The 12,816-nt window shown below is 15.7% G+C and overlaps 3 protein-coding genes and 1 non-coding gene across 4 annotated transcripts, besides 1 other annotated feature; 2 read left to right on the forward strand and 2 right to left on the reverse strand.

Moving 5' to 3' along the window:
• Nucleotides 1–1,368: 1,368 nt before the first annotated feature.
• On the forward strand, nt 1,369–2,313 carry PGSY75_0210700 (syntaxin, Qa-SNARE family; the record flags this gene model as incomplete). Its single annotated transcript, XM_018783774.1, has 1 exon — nt 1,369–2,313. The coding sequence occupies one exon, from the start codon at nt 1,369–1,371 to the stop codon at nt 2,311–2,313; it is 945 nt and encodes a 314-aa protein (XP_018643764.1).
• Nucleotides 2,314–3,016: 703 nt separating this feature from the next.
• Nucleotides 3,017–4,261, reverse strand: PGSY75_0210800 (hypothetical protein; the record flags this gene model as incomplete). The annotated part of the gene is made up of 1 exon (XM_018783775.1): nt 3,017–4,261. The coding sequence occupies one exon, from the start codon at nt 4,259–4,261 to the stop codon at nt 3,017–3,019; it is 1,245 nt and encodes a 414-aa protein (XP_018643765.1).
• A 2,597-nt stretch (nt 4,262–6,858) lies between these two features.
• On the reverse strand, nt 6,859–7,713 carry PGSY75_0210900 (hypothetical protein; the record flags this gene model as incomplete). Its single annotated transcript, XM_018783776.1, has 1 exon — nt 6,859–7,713. One exon carries the CDS (start codon nt 7,711–7,713, stop codon nt 6,859–6,861), a length of 855 nt encoding a protein of 284 aa, XP_018643766.1.
• An 848-nt stretch (nt 7,714–8,561) lies between these two features.
• Nucleotides 8,562–9,332, forward strand: PGSY75_0211000. Its single transcript, XR_001974506.1, has one exon. It is a non-coding gene (non-coding RNA).
• Nucleotides 9,333–12,029: 2,697 nt separating this feature from the next.
• Nucleotides 12,030–12,816: a sequence feature (interrupted by gap~centromere).

Raw genomic sequence — 12,816 nt, forward strand, 5'->3', positions numbered from 1 at the left:
AAAATAAAAAAAATAAAATAAAAAAAAAAAAAAAAAAAAAAAAAAAAAAAAAAGGGAACAAAATGGACGAAGGGAAATTTTTATTTTCCAATAAAAAATGACAATTTATTTAAATTTTTTTTTTTTATATATTTTTAAAAGAAAAAAAAGAAAAAAACACATATATATATATATTAAATTAATATGATATAAAATATAAAACATTTAGAAGGTAATCCTCGAAAAAATATATATATATATATAATTAAATAACAAATGTTGCCTTATATATATAATTAATAAGTATAGATTCTTTCTTTAAATCTACACATGTAATTCTTTTAAATATATATATATATATATACTCATATAGGTATATACATATTTATATTCTTTTAGTGTCCAATAAATTATAATATTTTAAATAAATTCAAAAAATTATTTTTTCTGTTCCAAAAATATTCACATTCAGGTTAAATGAAGAAGAAAAATGATAAGGAAAATTTATTTTATTACTTTATTAAAAAATGAGTAACTTTTATAAAAATTTTAATATATTATATATATATTATATGTATTTGATAAAATGATGTTTTAATATATATATATATATATATATATATACATATTTATTTATTTATATTTATATTTATGTATATTTTATAAATTATGTATTAAATTAACTTAATAATTAAAACCGCTTCTTTTTAATTTTTTATATTATTCCAAATTAATTCATATAAATTTATATAAATTCATATAAATTCATATATTTTAAATATTAATTCATACTTTTTCCTTTATTAATTTTTTGTTGTTTCTTTTTAAACATTAGCGGTATATAATTCAAATATATATATGTATTTATATATTTATATGTATATATGTTAGTTTTATAAAGTATATGTAAAATGCCGCAATTCTTATAAAAATTAAAGAGGTAGTTATATAATATAACATATGTCATAACTTTTGAATATATATGATGATAAGAAAAAATGTAAATAAATATAAAAGATATGTTATTTGAATATATGGGACAGCGCAAGAATAATATAACAAAATGTATTTGTAAAGATAAAATAAATAGAATTAATAATTACATATATATATATATATATATATATATGCTTGTGTTATTATGAAGGTCAAAATGTGTCTCTATATTATATATATAACAATAAAATGAAATATAAAAAACCTTAACATTGTTATTATTATATTATTTGAATATATATATATGTAATTTTTTTTTTTTTTTTTGTATGTGTGTACTTCATTTGTTTTATATAATTACCCTTTGTTGTATGCATTATTTTTCTTTTCTTTTTTTTTTTTTTTTTTTTTTATTATTATATTATTTATTTTATTTTTTTTTTGTTGTTAAGAATGATCGACCTGTTTGATCACTTAAAATCCCTAGGGATAAAAAAAAATAAAGTGAATGCAAAAAATATGATACAATGGTTTATTTTTAGAAAGGACAAAATAATAGATAATGCAGTTGATATAAATGAAGAAACAGTTATTAATATTGATAATGAAAATAAAAGTGATTTAAGAATATATGTAGATAAGGTTGATAGTATAAAATTGGAGATAAAAAAGATTCAAAAGAATGTAGATGAAATATCATGTTTAAAAAATAAAATAAATATTTCTATTACTGTAGAACAAGAAAATGAATTAAGTATAGAATTGAATAAATTTATAAAAGATACAAATGATTTAATTAATATAATAAAAATTGATATACGTAATTTAAGAAAGAAATATGTTTTAAGATCAAAAGAGAATTTTTATATAAAAAAAGCTATATATGATAATCTTATAAATATATTTAAGAAATCATTACATAAGTATCAAGATGTACAAAATATATATCATGATGGAATGAAAGATAAAATAACTAGACATATTAAAATTATGTATCCTAATTATACTGATGAAGATATTAGTAGTTTTTTAAATTATGATGATATAAATACACAAAATTTAGTAAAGTGGAAATTACAAGGTCATCAAGATTTAAAAAATGCATTAACTGATGTAGAAACAAAATATAAAGATGTAAAAACATTAGAAAAAAGTGTATGTGATTTACATCAAACAATAATAGAATTATCTGCATTAATAGAAATGAATGATGAAGTTATTGATAATATTTATGATCATGTTAATGATGCTCAATATTTTACAGAAAAAGCAAATGTAGATTTAATCGAAGCTAGAAATATACAAAAAAAAACATCTAAATGGATGTTCTATTTAACAGTGACAATTATAATTCTTATACTTATTATTTTCTTTCCAATAATAACAAAAATTATATAAATATGAAATAATATAAATGAATTATATATTAAAAGGCTTTACATACACATGTATAATTTAACAACATTTCAAGGTGGATACTACTAATGTATATATGGGCACACATATATATAATATATATATATATAATATATATATATATATAAAATTTATATTTTTTTTTTTTTTTTTTTTGTGGTGTGCCTTTTATTTTTTTTATTTAACATTTTACACATTTGTATATAAATGAAGATAGAGAATCTTCTCTTATTTTTTTTGTTTTTTAGTTTATAAATAAAAATTTCAAACTGTCTAATTTTGTTTAATTAAAAAAAAAAAAAAAAAAAAAAAAAAACTTTTTTTTTTTAAGGTTTTTTATATATACATATTTTTATTTTTTTCCAAATAAATAAAAAAATATAATAAAAATAATATGAAAATGGAAGTAAACATATAAAAAAAAATATATATATATATATATATAATAATCAAATAATCAGAATTATATAAAAAAAAAAAATTTATACTAGGATTAAAATTTAAAAAGGTTAATAAAAATACATACATATATATATATATAACAAATAAATATACAAAAAATAAATAATTTATTGTGGGTGTTGATATATTCAAATAAAATATACAAAAAAATATAAATATAGTACATAAATAAATAAATATATATATATATATATATATATATTTTATTTATTTCATTTTTGGTTTAATAAAAGGGGAAAGAATAAATATCTTTTAAGAATTTTCTTCTCGCATACAAGAATTGTTTTATATATACTAGAATAAGATAAAAGACAACTTGTGTAATTTTGTTTGCAAAAAGTTTAAATAGAATAACAGAAAGATTTGTTATATTGGTTATACCTATATTTGGTAATTTAATTTTGAGTTGTTTTTCCATTTTATTAATTAAAGTGGTTTCAAATTTTTGTTCTATACTCATTTTATCTTGAAATACTCTAAAAAGTGAAACAATATTTTTTTCTAATGATAATTGAAAAAAAGTTTTATATGTATAGAAGATTGCTTTGATTGAATTTTGATCATTAATATAATCTTTTAGAAGATATAATCTAATATTCGTATGAATTGAATTTCTAATTTTTTTGATAGTTTTTATATAAAAATTTATATTGAATACATTATAAAAAAACAAGGGTAATACTTTAAAAGCTGATACATAAAATTTTTCTTTTTTTGTTTCATTTTGATCATTAGAATAGTTATATGGATTAAAATTATCATTATTATAAAACCAACTTCTTTTTTTTCTTCTTACTGATGTATTATTTTTACATAATGGGTCATTTAAAAAACATTCATCTGCAACACGATTTAATTTTCTTTCACATTTTAAAATATATTTATTAAGACTTTTTGAAATTCTTCCACTGTTCCATAAAAACATATTATCAAAAGCAGACAAACTTTTAATAACTTTATTTAAAATATTAATTTTAAACTTGCCGATTAAAACGTTATGAAATTTTTTGAGCGTCCTTAAATAAAAATTTGTTCTTAATATATAAAAGTATGTATAATAATATATAAAATTGGAATGAAATGAATGCATAGTTTTATTAAAAAATAATGGGATATTAATACTACGCTGTTTTTTTACTATGTTATTTAACATATTCAAAAAACGTTTCTTATTATTTGTTATGATATCTTTATAAATTACATTAAAAATATGTTTCTTCTTATTTACATATATCTCATGTAATAAATTATATTTCCCTCTTATCAAATTAATTGTTTGTGGAATCTTTAAATTCAATGCAATCCTTTTTAAAAAATTCGGCTGGACCTTCTTTTTTATCGTTTTTGTACGAACAAATGGATTAAAACATCTTACTATTTCTTTTGGTTTTAAGCATCTTACATCTTGAAATGAAAATATTATTACAATATATATGCAAACTAACTTAAATAAAAAACTTATCTTCATTTTTAATTATCTTCTCCCATCGTTTCTACGTTAATATAATATATACATATATTAAATATATATATATATAGATATTATTATATATATTTTGATTTTTATTTTAAAATATATTATAAATTTGTTTTATTTATATTTAATATATATATATATATATATATTTTTTTTTTTTTTATAAAATTCTTCATAACATGTATTTTATATTATATTTTTTAAAAAAACACTGAAAATAAAAAAAAATAATATATGAAAAAGAAAAAGAATCAACTCTCTTCATTCATATTATTTATATAATATATATATATAATATTATATATTTTTTTTTATGTATATTATTTATTCAAGGATGTAAAAAAAAATAAAGAACAAAAAAAATGAATATATATATATAAATATAATATTGATTTAAAAAAACAAATAATAATAATTATTGAATTATAATATAATATATTACAATATCATTTTTTTTATATATATATTTATAAAAAAATACATGCATTTTTTTTTATTTTTTTTTTTATTTTCAATGTATATATTTATAATAAAAATAAAAAAAAATACAAATTTATATCCGTCTTCTATATAAATAGAATTATTTATTATATATAAATAAATAATATGGGGCATATAAAAATATGTTGTCTTCTCATTTCAATGTTTATTTTAAAAATATATATTTGAAACTTAATATTTTATTCTATATAACTATATATTAATTAAAGAAATGAAAAAAAAAATATATTAAACTTATATATATATATATATATATATATACATTTATAATTTAATATTTTCATTTGGATACTTTTCTATATATAACAACATCATTTTTATATTTAACAAAAAAAAATATATAATGATAGAAAGACAATTATTTATACAATATTGTAAATATAAATATAATTATATATTTCAGTTTTATAAGAAAAAATCATTTTTTTTATATTCTTAATCCAAATATATAATAGAAACTTAATAAACATTTTTATTATATTTTTATTTTATTTCACATAATATTGAAACGAAACAATTACGTTTTACAATTATAAACATTACAAAATTATATATGAATAAAAAAAAAAATATATATATTTTTTTTTTTTATTTAAAAAGGATTAAGGGGGAACTTTTTTATAAATAAAATGTTCCTTTCAAAAGAGTAGTTAATTCAAAACATCCTCAAAAATAAAAATAAAAAAAAATTAAAATAATAATGTGATAAGTAAATATAAATAAATAAATACATATATATATATATATATATATAATATTAATGAAATAACGAATTACATATATACATATAGTCAAATCTGTAAATAAATAATTTCCTTTATTTTTAAAAGTCATTATGCTAAGTACCAGAAAAAAAACACAAAAAAAAAAAAAATATATATATATATATATATATAATATTCAAAGACTATAACATGGACATAACATTATATATATTCATATTTACATAATTCTTTTTAATATAATATTTTCTTTATCTTTTCCCCTCCTATGACAACAATTAATTTCTTTAACTATTGATTATAAAAATTATATTAAATAATAAAGAATATGGATTTTTTTTTTTTTTAATAAAGTAGAATATATATTTTATTTTGAAATTTCTGAAATATAAATTAAAAATAACAAAAAAAAAAAAAAAAAAAATTAGATATAATTTTAGACCATATCATGGATTATTTAATTTGATGTCCTAAATGTATATAAATTGAAGGAATACAATATTCAAAAAAAAAAAAAAAATATATATATATATATATATTAATAACGATTTTTTCTTTTCCTCTTTTTTTATGAAAAATCAATATAATCAATATGTTAAGAAAGGTGTGGTAAATTTAGGTATATAAAGGATCAAGTATATATATATATATATATAATCACTTACAATATTCTTTCATTATTATTATTTTTTTTTTAAATCTTATGTAATTCACTTCTTTCATTTCAATCGTATATGTATACATATGCAATAATATCCATTAATTCCTTTAAATATTTGCAATAATGTAAAAGTATATAAATAATAATAATTATTATTATTATACTTTTTTAATTTATTGTTTATTGGTGTATCGTTTTTAGTCTTTTTTATCAAAATAAAAAAGTTTATAAAAATAAATTAATAAAATACTGCCTACATTTTAGCTCCATATTTTTAGTAATATGTTATTATATTTAATATGAATGTAAATAAAAATGACTGTTTTAACATTTATATTATAATCTTATAATAAACATTTCTTATTATTATTTCGATTAAAAAAATGTATACATATATTATATATATTATATAAAGAATATATAAGTATACACACATATATATATAATATAATATAATATAATATAATATAATAAAAATTAAAAATTGCCATGGCACTTTCTCTTTTTTAATTTATTAATACTTCAAGATAGTGTCAACTAAACACAGGCACGTTTTTAATATTTTACTTTTTTTTTTTTTTTTTTTTTTTTTACATGCAAACAAATATATAATTTATTTATCTTCTTATTTTATAATATATTCTTTTTTTAATTTTTATATTTTTTCTTCATTTTCATCTTCTCCTACACTTTATCTCTATAGTTTAATTTTTCTTTGCTGTTGTATTATTTAATGACTCTGGAAGATTAACTTCAGTATTTTTTTGTTCCTTTAGGGGTGATGGTATTTTATTTAATGAAGTAACAATTTTTATTTTAGACAAAAAATATTTATTTAAAGGTTTAAATTTTGATCCAGATGTACTTTTTCTAGTTTTTGATTTCAAGATACCTTTTTTTAAACCTTTTTTAATTCTTTTTCTAGGTACATTACTTTTAATGGTTCCTACAGGTTTAGATCTCTTGGTATTCAATGCGAATGTTCTATTTTTACGAAACAAGGAAATATTTAAATTATTAAATTTTTTCATTGGAGCTGGAGCAGTTTTATAATTATTTAATCTTTTAGTTACAACTGTTCTTGATGTAGGTGCTTTGTTAAATGATTTTCTACCTTTATTATTAGAACCATTTCCTCTAAATGATTTTACAGATGCTTTATTTCTATTACTTGTAAATCTTTTTTTAAATGATCCTTTACGATTATCAAAGACACGTGAACCAAAACTTCCACTTCTGCCTTTAAAATATTCTCTTCCATTATGAACATTTCTACCTTTATAGTTATTATAAGTTTTGTTTATTAATCTATTATTATAATATGGCTTTTTAAAACTTCCTGATTTTCTACTGATAAATCCAGATCTTCTTCCTCTAAAACTTGATCCTTTTTTATGCGAATCTCTTTTTTTAGAAAATATACTACTTTTTTTATAATCACTTTTCTTCGTACTACTTGATTTTAACAAACTATTTTTCCCACTTTTTTTTTCTCGATCGACTACATCATCAAGTGGGCATGATAAGTAATCCATTATTTTCTCATTTTTTTCTTTCATTTTATTATATTCTACGCACTAATATATATATATATATATTATATAACATAAAATAATTATCTACTTTAGCTTGGAAATATAAACTAATGTATAGTGCAAATGAAAAAAAAAAAAAAATATATATATATATATATATAATACAATAATTATGATATAAAAAAAAAAAAAAAGGAACAAAAATTCTATTTAATATGTATAATATAATAATTATAATATATATTTTTCTTTTTTTTTTTCTTTGGAAATAATATCTTATAATACTATATATTATATATATATATATATAATAATGTAAGAATTTTGTTCTTATATATTTTATTTAATTTTTTTTATATCTTTTAAATATATATATTTCTCAAAATTTAATCAGAAGAATAATGAAAAATTTAATTTTTTCTTATCCTTTATAAATATATATATATATATATATATATATCTTATATTATTATTATATAAAATTTATATTATATAAATTTTATAAAATATATAATAAATTTTGATATATAATAAAATAATCCTTTCCTTTATATATAAATAAATATATTATTTTTTCTTTTATAATATATTTACAATTTGATATATATATATATATATATATATATTCCTTTTTTTAAAATTATTATATATAATATAATATATTTTTTTTATGTATAAATATATATTATATATATTTTTTAATAATAATTATTTATATATTATATATGAACGAACATAAAATATTTTTTTATATATGAGCTCAATTTTAATACAAATATAAATTTAAGGGAAAAAAAAAAAAAAAATAGGGAGGAGTTAATATTTTATAAAGATATTTTTCTCTTTAATATTCGTTCCTTTTAAAAAAAAATGAAAATAACATATAATAATAAAAATGCTGAAGAAAAAAATTTTTTTTTCTTTAACATATTATTAAATTTTTTATGAAGATTTTTTAAAAAAATTTCAAATGTTTTATAATTGTTAGGATCTTAATATTATTTGATTTTATAAATATATATATATATTTTTTTTTTTACCATATAAATATATTTACGTATTATTATTTTGCTTTTACTCATGTATTAATTATTTTATAATATATTCACATGAAAAAAGTTTTTTATAATGGAATAATTCATACAATAATAAAAAGAACTCCTTTTTTGCCATTTTTTTTCAGTACGTTATAAGTGCTATTTTTCAAAATTGGAAATAAAAAATAAAGGAAAATCACAAAAAAAATATATATTATTTAATAATTGATTACCCATTTAAAATTTATTGTACCCCAATAGGCATGTTAAGTAAAATAAGTCGGGGTATACATATATAATATATAATAATATATGCATTATTTTTTTTAATACGTTTTTATTATATCGTTTATATATAAAATGAACATAAAATTGAACTACATGAATATGCCATTTTTTCATAAAGTCCAAATTCATGTTAAAAATATAATGCGTATGATTTATCATTGGAGAAACAATTGTGAAAGGGATATAAAAACATAAAGTGTTTTTTTTTTATATATATTCAAGTGAATATGTCCTCATGAGGATAGATAAATAAATATAATGTAAAATATGCTTTTACTTTAAATATTTTTAATTTTTAAAATTTGAGATTATAAAGATATAAAAAAATATTATATAATATATATATATATATACATATGTTGTGCGTAATTTATATTTTTTTTTTTCATATCATAAAAATGTAATTAACATAATATGTGAAACGTTTATCTAATTAGTTGCTTTTATATGTAATATATATATAATATCCATGTGCTAATCTATTAATTTGAATTAATAGTATACATTAAGAAGTGAAATGTTAAAAAGGAAGAAAAAATTTACATCGTTTTTTTCTTCATTTTAAAATTTAATGATATATTTTTAACAAATTAATGATTTATGCTCTCTCTCTCTCTATATATATATATATAATAAATTCAAATCATATCTAAATTATTTTTTTATTTTGTAGAAATTTTATAAGAAATGTTTTTACCTTTTATAATTTTAATGTCTATATATTATGAATGATCAAATAAATTGTTTATTTGTTCATATTTTTAATATATACTAAAAAATAATTATATATTTCTTTGTCTTCTTATAAATGTATATATTCAAGTAATACATTTATAAATTTATTATTCTATATATTTGAGTTTGATATGTATTTTTGAAAAACATTTTTCTCAAATATAATGAATTTAATAATTTTAATAGAAATTAAAAAATATTTCGTTATATGTTCTTAAAAAAAACGAATAAATTTTACTTCTTTTTAAATAAAAAAGGATGCGCATGTACAGTTCAATAAAACTTTAAAATTGAAAGAATCAACATATAATCTTTTAAAAGTAATTCGTTTTTTCTTTTTTGAATAGGTATACAACATCATTTTGAAATATTTTTTCAATTCTTATAAATAATAACATAGTATCATCAATAATAATTAAAAATTATATAAGAAGTGTAATTATGTATTTTTTATCTATATATATTTATAATGATTTTTTCACAAAATATATATGTTATTTATGCATGAAGGAAAAAAAAAAGGTATTTTTTTATAACTCATTAACACTATAAGAACGTGATGATTCAATCATGCATATTTTATATAATAAAAGTTTTATAAATATTGAAAACATATTTTGAACATTTGCTTTTTTGTTATCATATTTTACATTGTCTTATTTGTATATGAATCATAAAATAATGCAATGGAATATTTAATTACAATTGAAATATGCATTTTATTTATTTTTATTTTTATATTTTTACACCTTATAACATCATGAAACACGTCTCTATATTGTTATATTTATAATAGGTTATATGTTTTCATACATATGAAACATATAAAGAAAGTATACATCCAAAAAAAAATGTATTTTATAAATAAGGTATCTCGTTATCATTGCAGGTGTTTCCTTCAATATATAAGTGTGTATAATTTATATTCATTTTATTTTGTATAATAATAATATATATAAACTAATAACAAATTTATATAATTCTTCTTTGACATAATTCACATTAGAAAAAACAAAATTTAAAACTAACATTATTATTTATTTTTTATTTTAAAAAGATTCCCTTTTTATATGAAAAAAAGGTGCTATCATTATTTGTGTTGCAAAAAATTTGTTCCATACATTTGTCCTATTGCATATAAAAATCCTTAGGTAAATCCTAAATTTTTTTATTATAAGGATACATAATATGAAGGTGCTATATTGTATTCATTATAACACTTTTTATTTCTCAATATTTCTTTTTATTAATAAAAATGTGTAATGAATTAAAATATATATATATATATATATAAAATGATATGAATACTGCTCCATATACAGAATTTTTATCATAATGTGTTAACAGAATAACTAAAAAAAAATTTGAATTTGGGAATATTTCAAAATATTCTTAATATATATACCCACTGATTATCTTAAAAATTTTGTATTAAAAAAGTGTAAAGGACAACATATAATACACTTTAAAATAAAGAGAATATGGATTTTTCTAGGTGAACATATTGTTATATCAATTTTTTGCTAGGACATGGTAATTCATTTTGAAAATGTATCCACCTTGAACACAATATTTTCCATTTATACAATTTTTGTACAACCATTTTTAATTATTATTGATACATAATCTATTCATATTTTATCCAACAGCACAAAACAAAACTTCTAAATAAAATATTCTTATATATTTTCAAGGTATATTTTTATGTCTAATGTCATAAAAAAATTTTTATTTTCATTATGCCGGTAAGTAAATATTTACTTGTTTTACAAAGGAAATGCACTTAAAGTTTTATATATTACAATATATAATAAAAAAAAAATATATGTATTAAATATGTTTCATAAAGTACAAAATATTTTTTTCTTTATAATACATTATGAAGAAATTAATATAATTTACGTATAAGAAATAAATCATTCTATAAAAAGAAACTTTTTAAATACTTATATTATATTTTTATCTTATGAAAGGATCTAAATGTTTCATATATTTTCAATTTTCTTTTAAAATTTTTCATCAATCACGGTTATGTAATTTTAAACGAATATATGATTACATTTGTAAATTAAGAAAATGCTTATTGTTTTATTTGTTATATACGAAAAAATATATATTTGCGATATAACATCAAATGCTTTTTTAGGGAATATGTTTTTTTTTTATAAGATGATCTCAGAAAAATATTCAAAATTTTCATAATTTAAAGTTACACATTAAAATTAATTCACAAAACATAATAGTAAATGATACATTTCATATTTGTAAAGGCCTACAAAATAAAACGATTAAATAATATATTGTCTGGAAATAATTAATCAATGAAATATTAACATTTAAAATTAAGAAACAGTTTTTTCTTACATATATATTTTTATAGTAAAAACAAAATATATATAATAAATGATAATCAAATGGCATTAAAATGTTATCTTTTTATATATTCTCTGAATTAAAATAATTTTTTACCAATTTTTAATTGCATAAAAATATATATATGAAATATATATAATAAATGATAATCAAATGGCATTAAAATGTTATCTTTTTATATATTCTCTGAATTAAAATAATTTTTTACCAATTTTTAATTGCATAAAAATATATATATGATATTTATCATGCTATATAATTATATTTATTTAATTTATAATTATATTTATTGAAAAAATATATTTTAAGGAAAATAACATATATTTATATTATAGAAGTAAAAGTAAATTAATTTTATTTTAATATAAAAAAAGTAATATATATATTAATATTTATAAATATATAATATATTAATTAAATAATAATTAAATTAATTATAATTTTATATAAAATAATTTATATATTAATTAATTTTTATTTATACATTTATTAAATTAATTATAATAAAATAAAATGTTATATGTTATTTATTTTATTTTGTAATTAATTAATTAATTAATATAAATAAAATAATAATTTATTATAAATAATTAAATATATTCGAAATAATATATTTATTAAAAATAATAATAAATTTAATATAAAATAGAAATTAATATTTAATATTTAATAATTAATTATATATTATTATTAT

The sequence above is a fragment of the Plasmodium gaboni genome, chromosome 2, assembly GCF_001602025.1.
Source record: "Plasmodium gaboni strain SY75 chromosome 2, whole genome shotgun sequence".
In the NCBI taxonomy this organism is placed as follows: Eukaryota; Apicomplexa; class Aconoidasida; order Haemosporida; family Plasmodiidae; genus Plasmodium; species Plasmodium gaboni.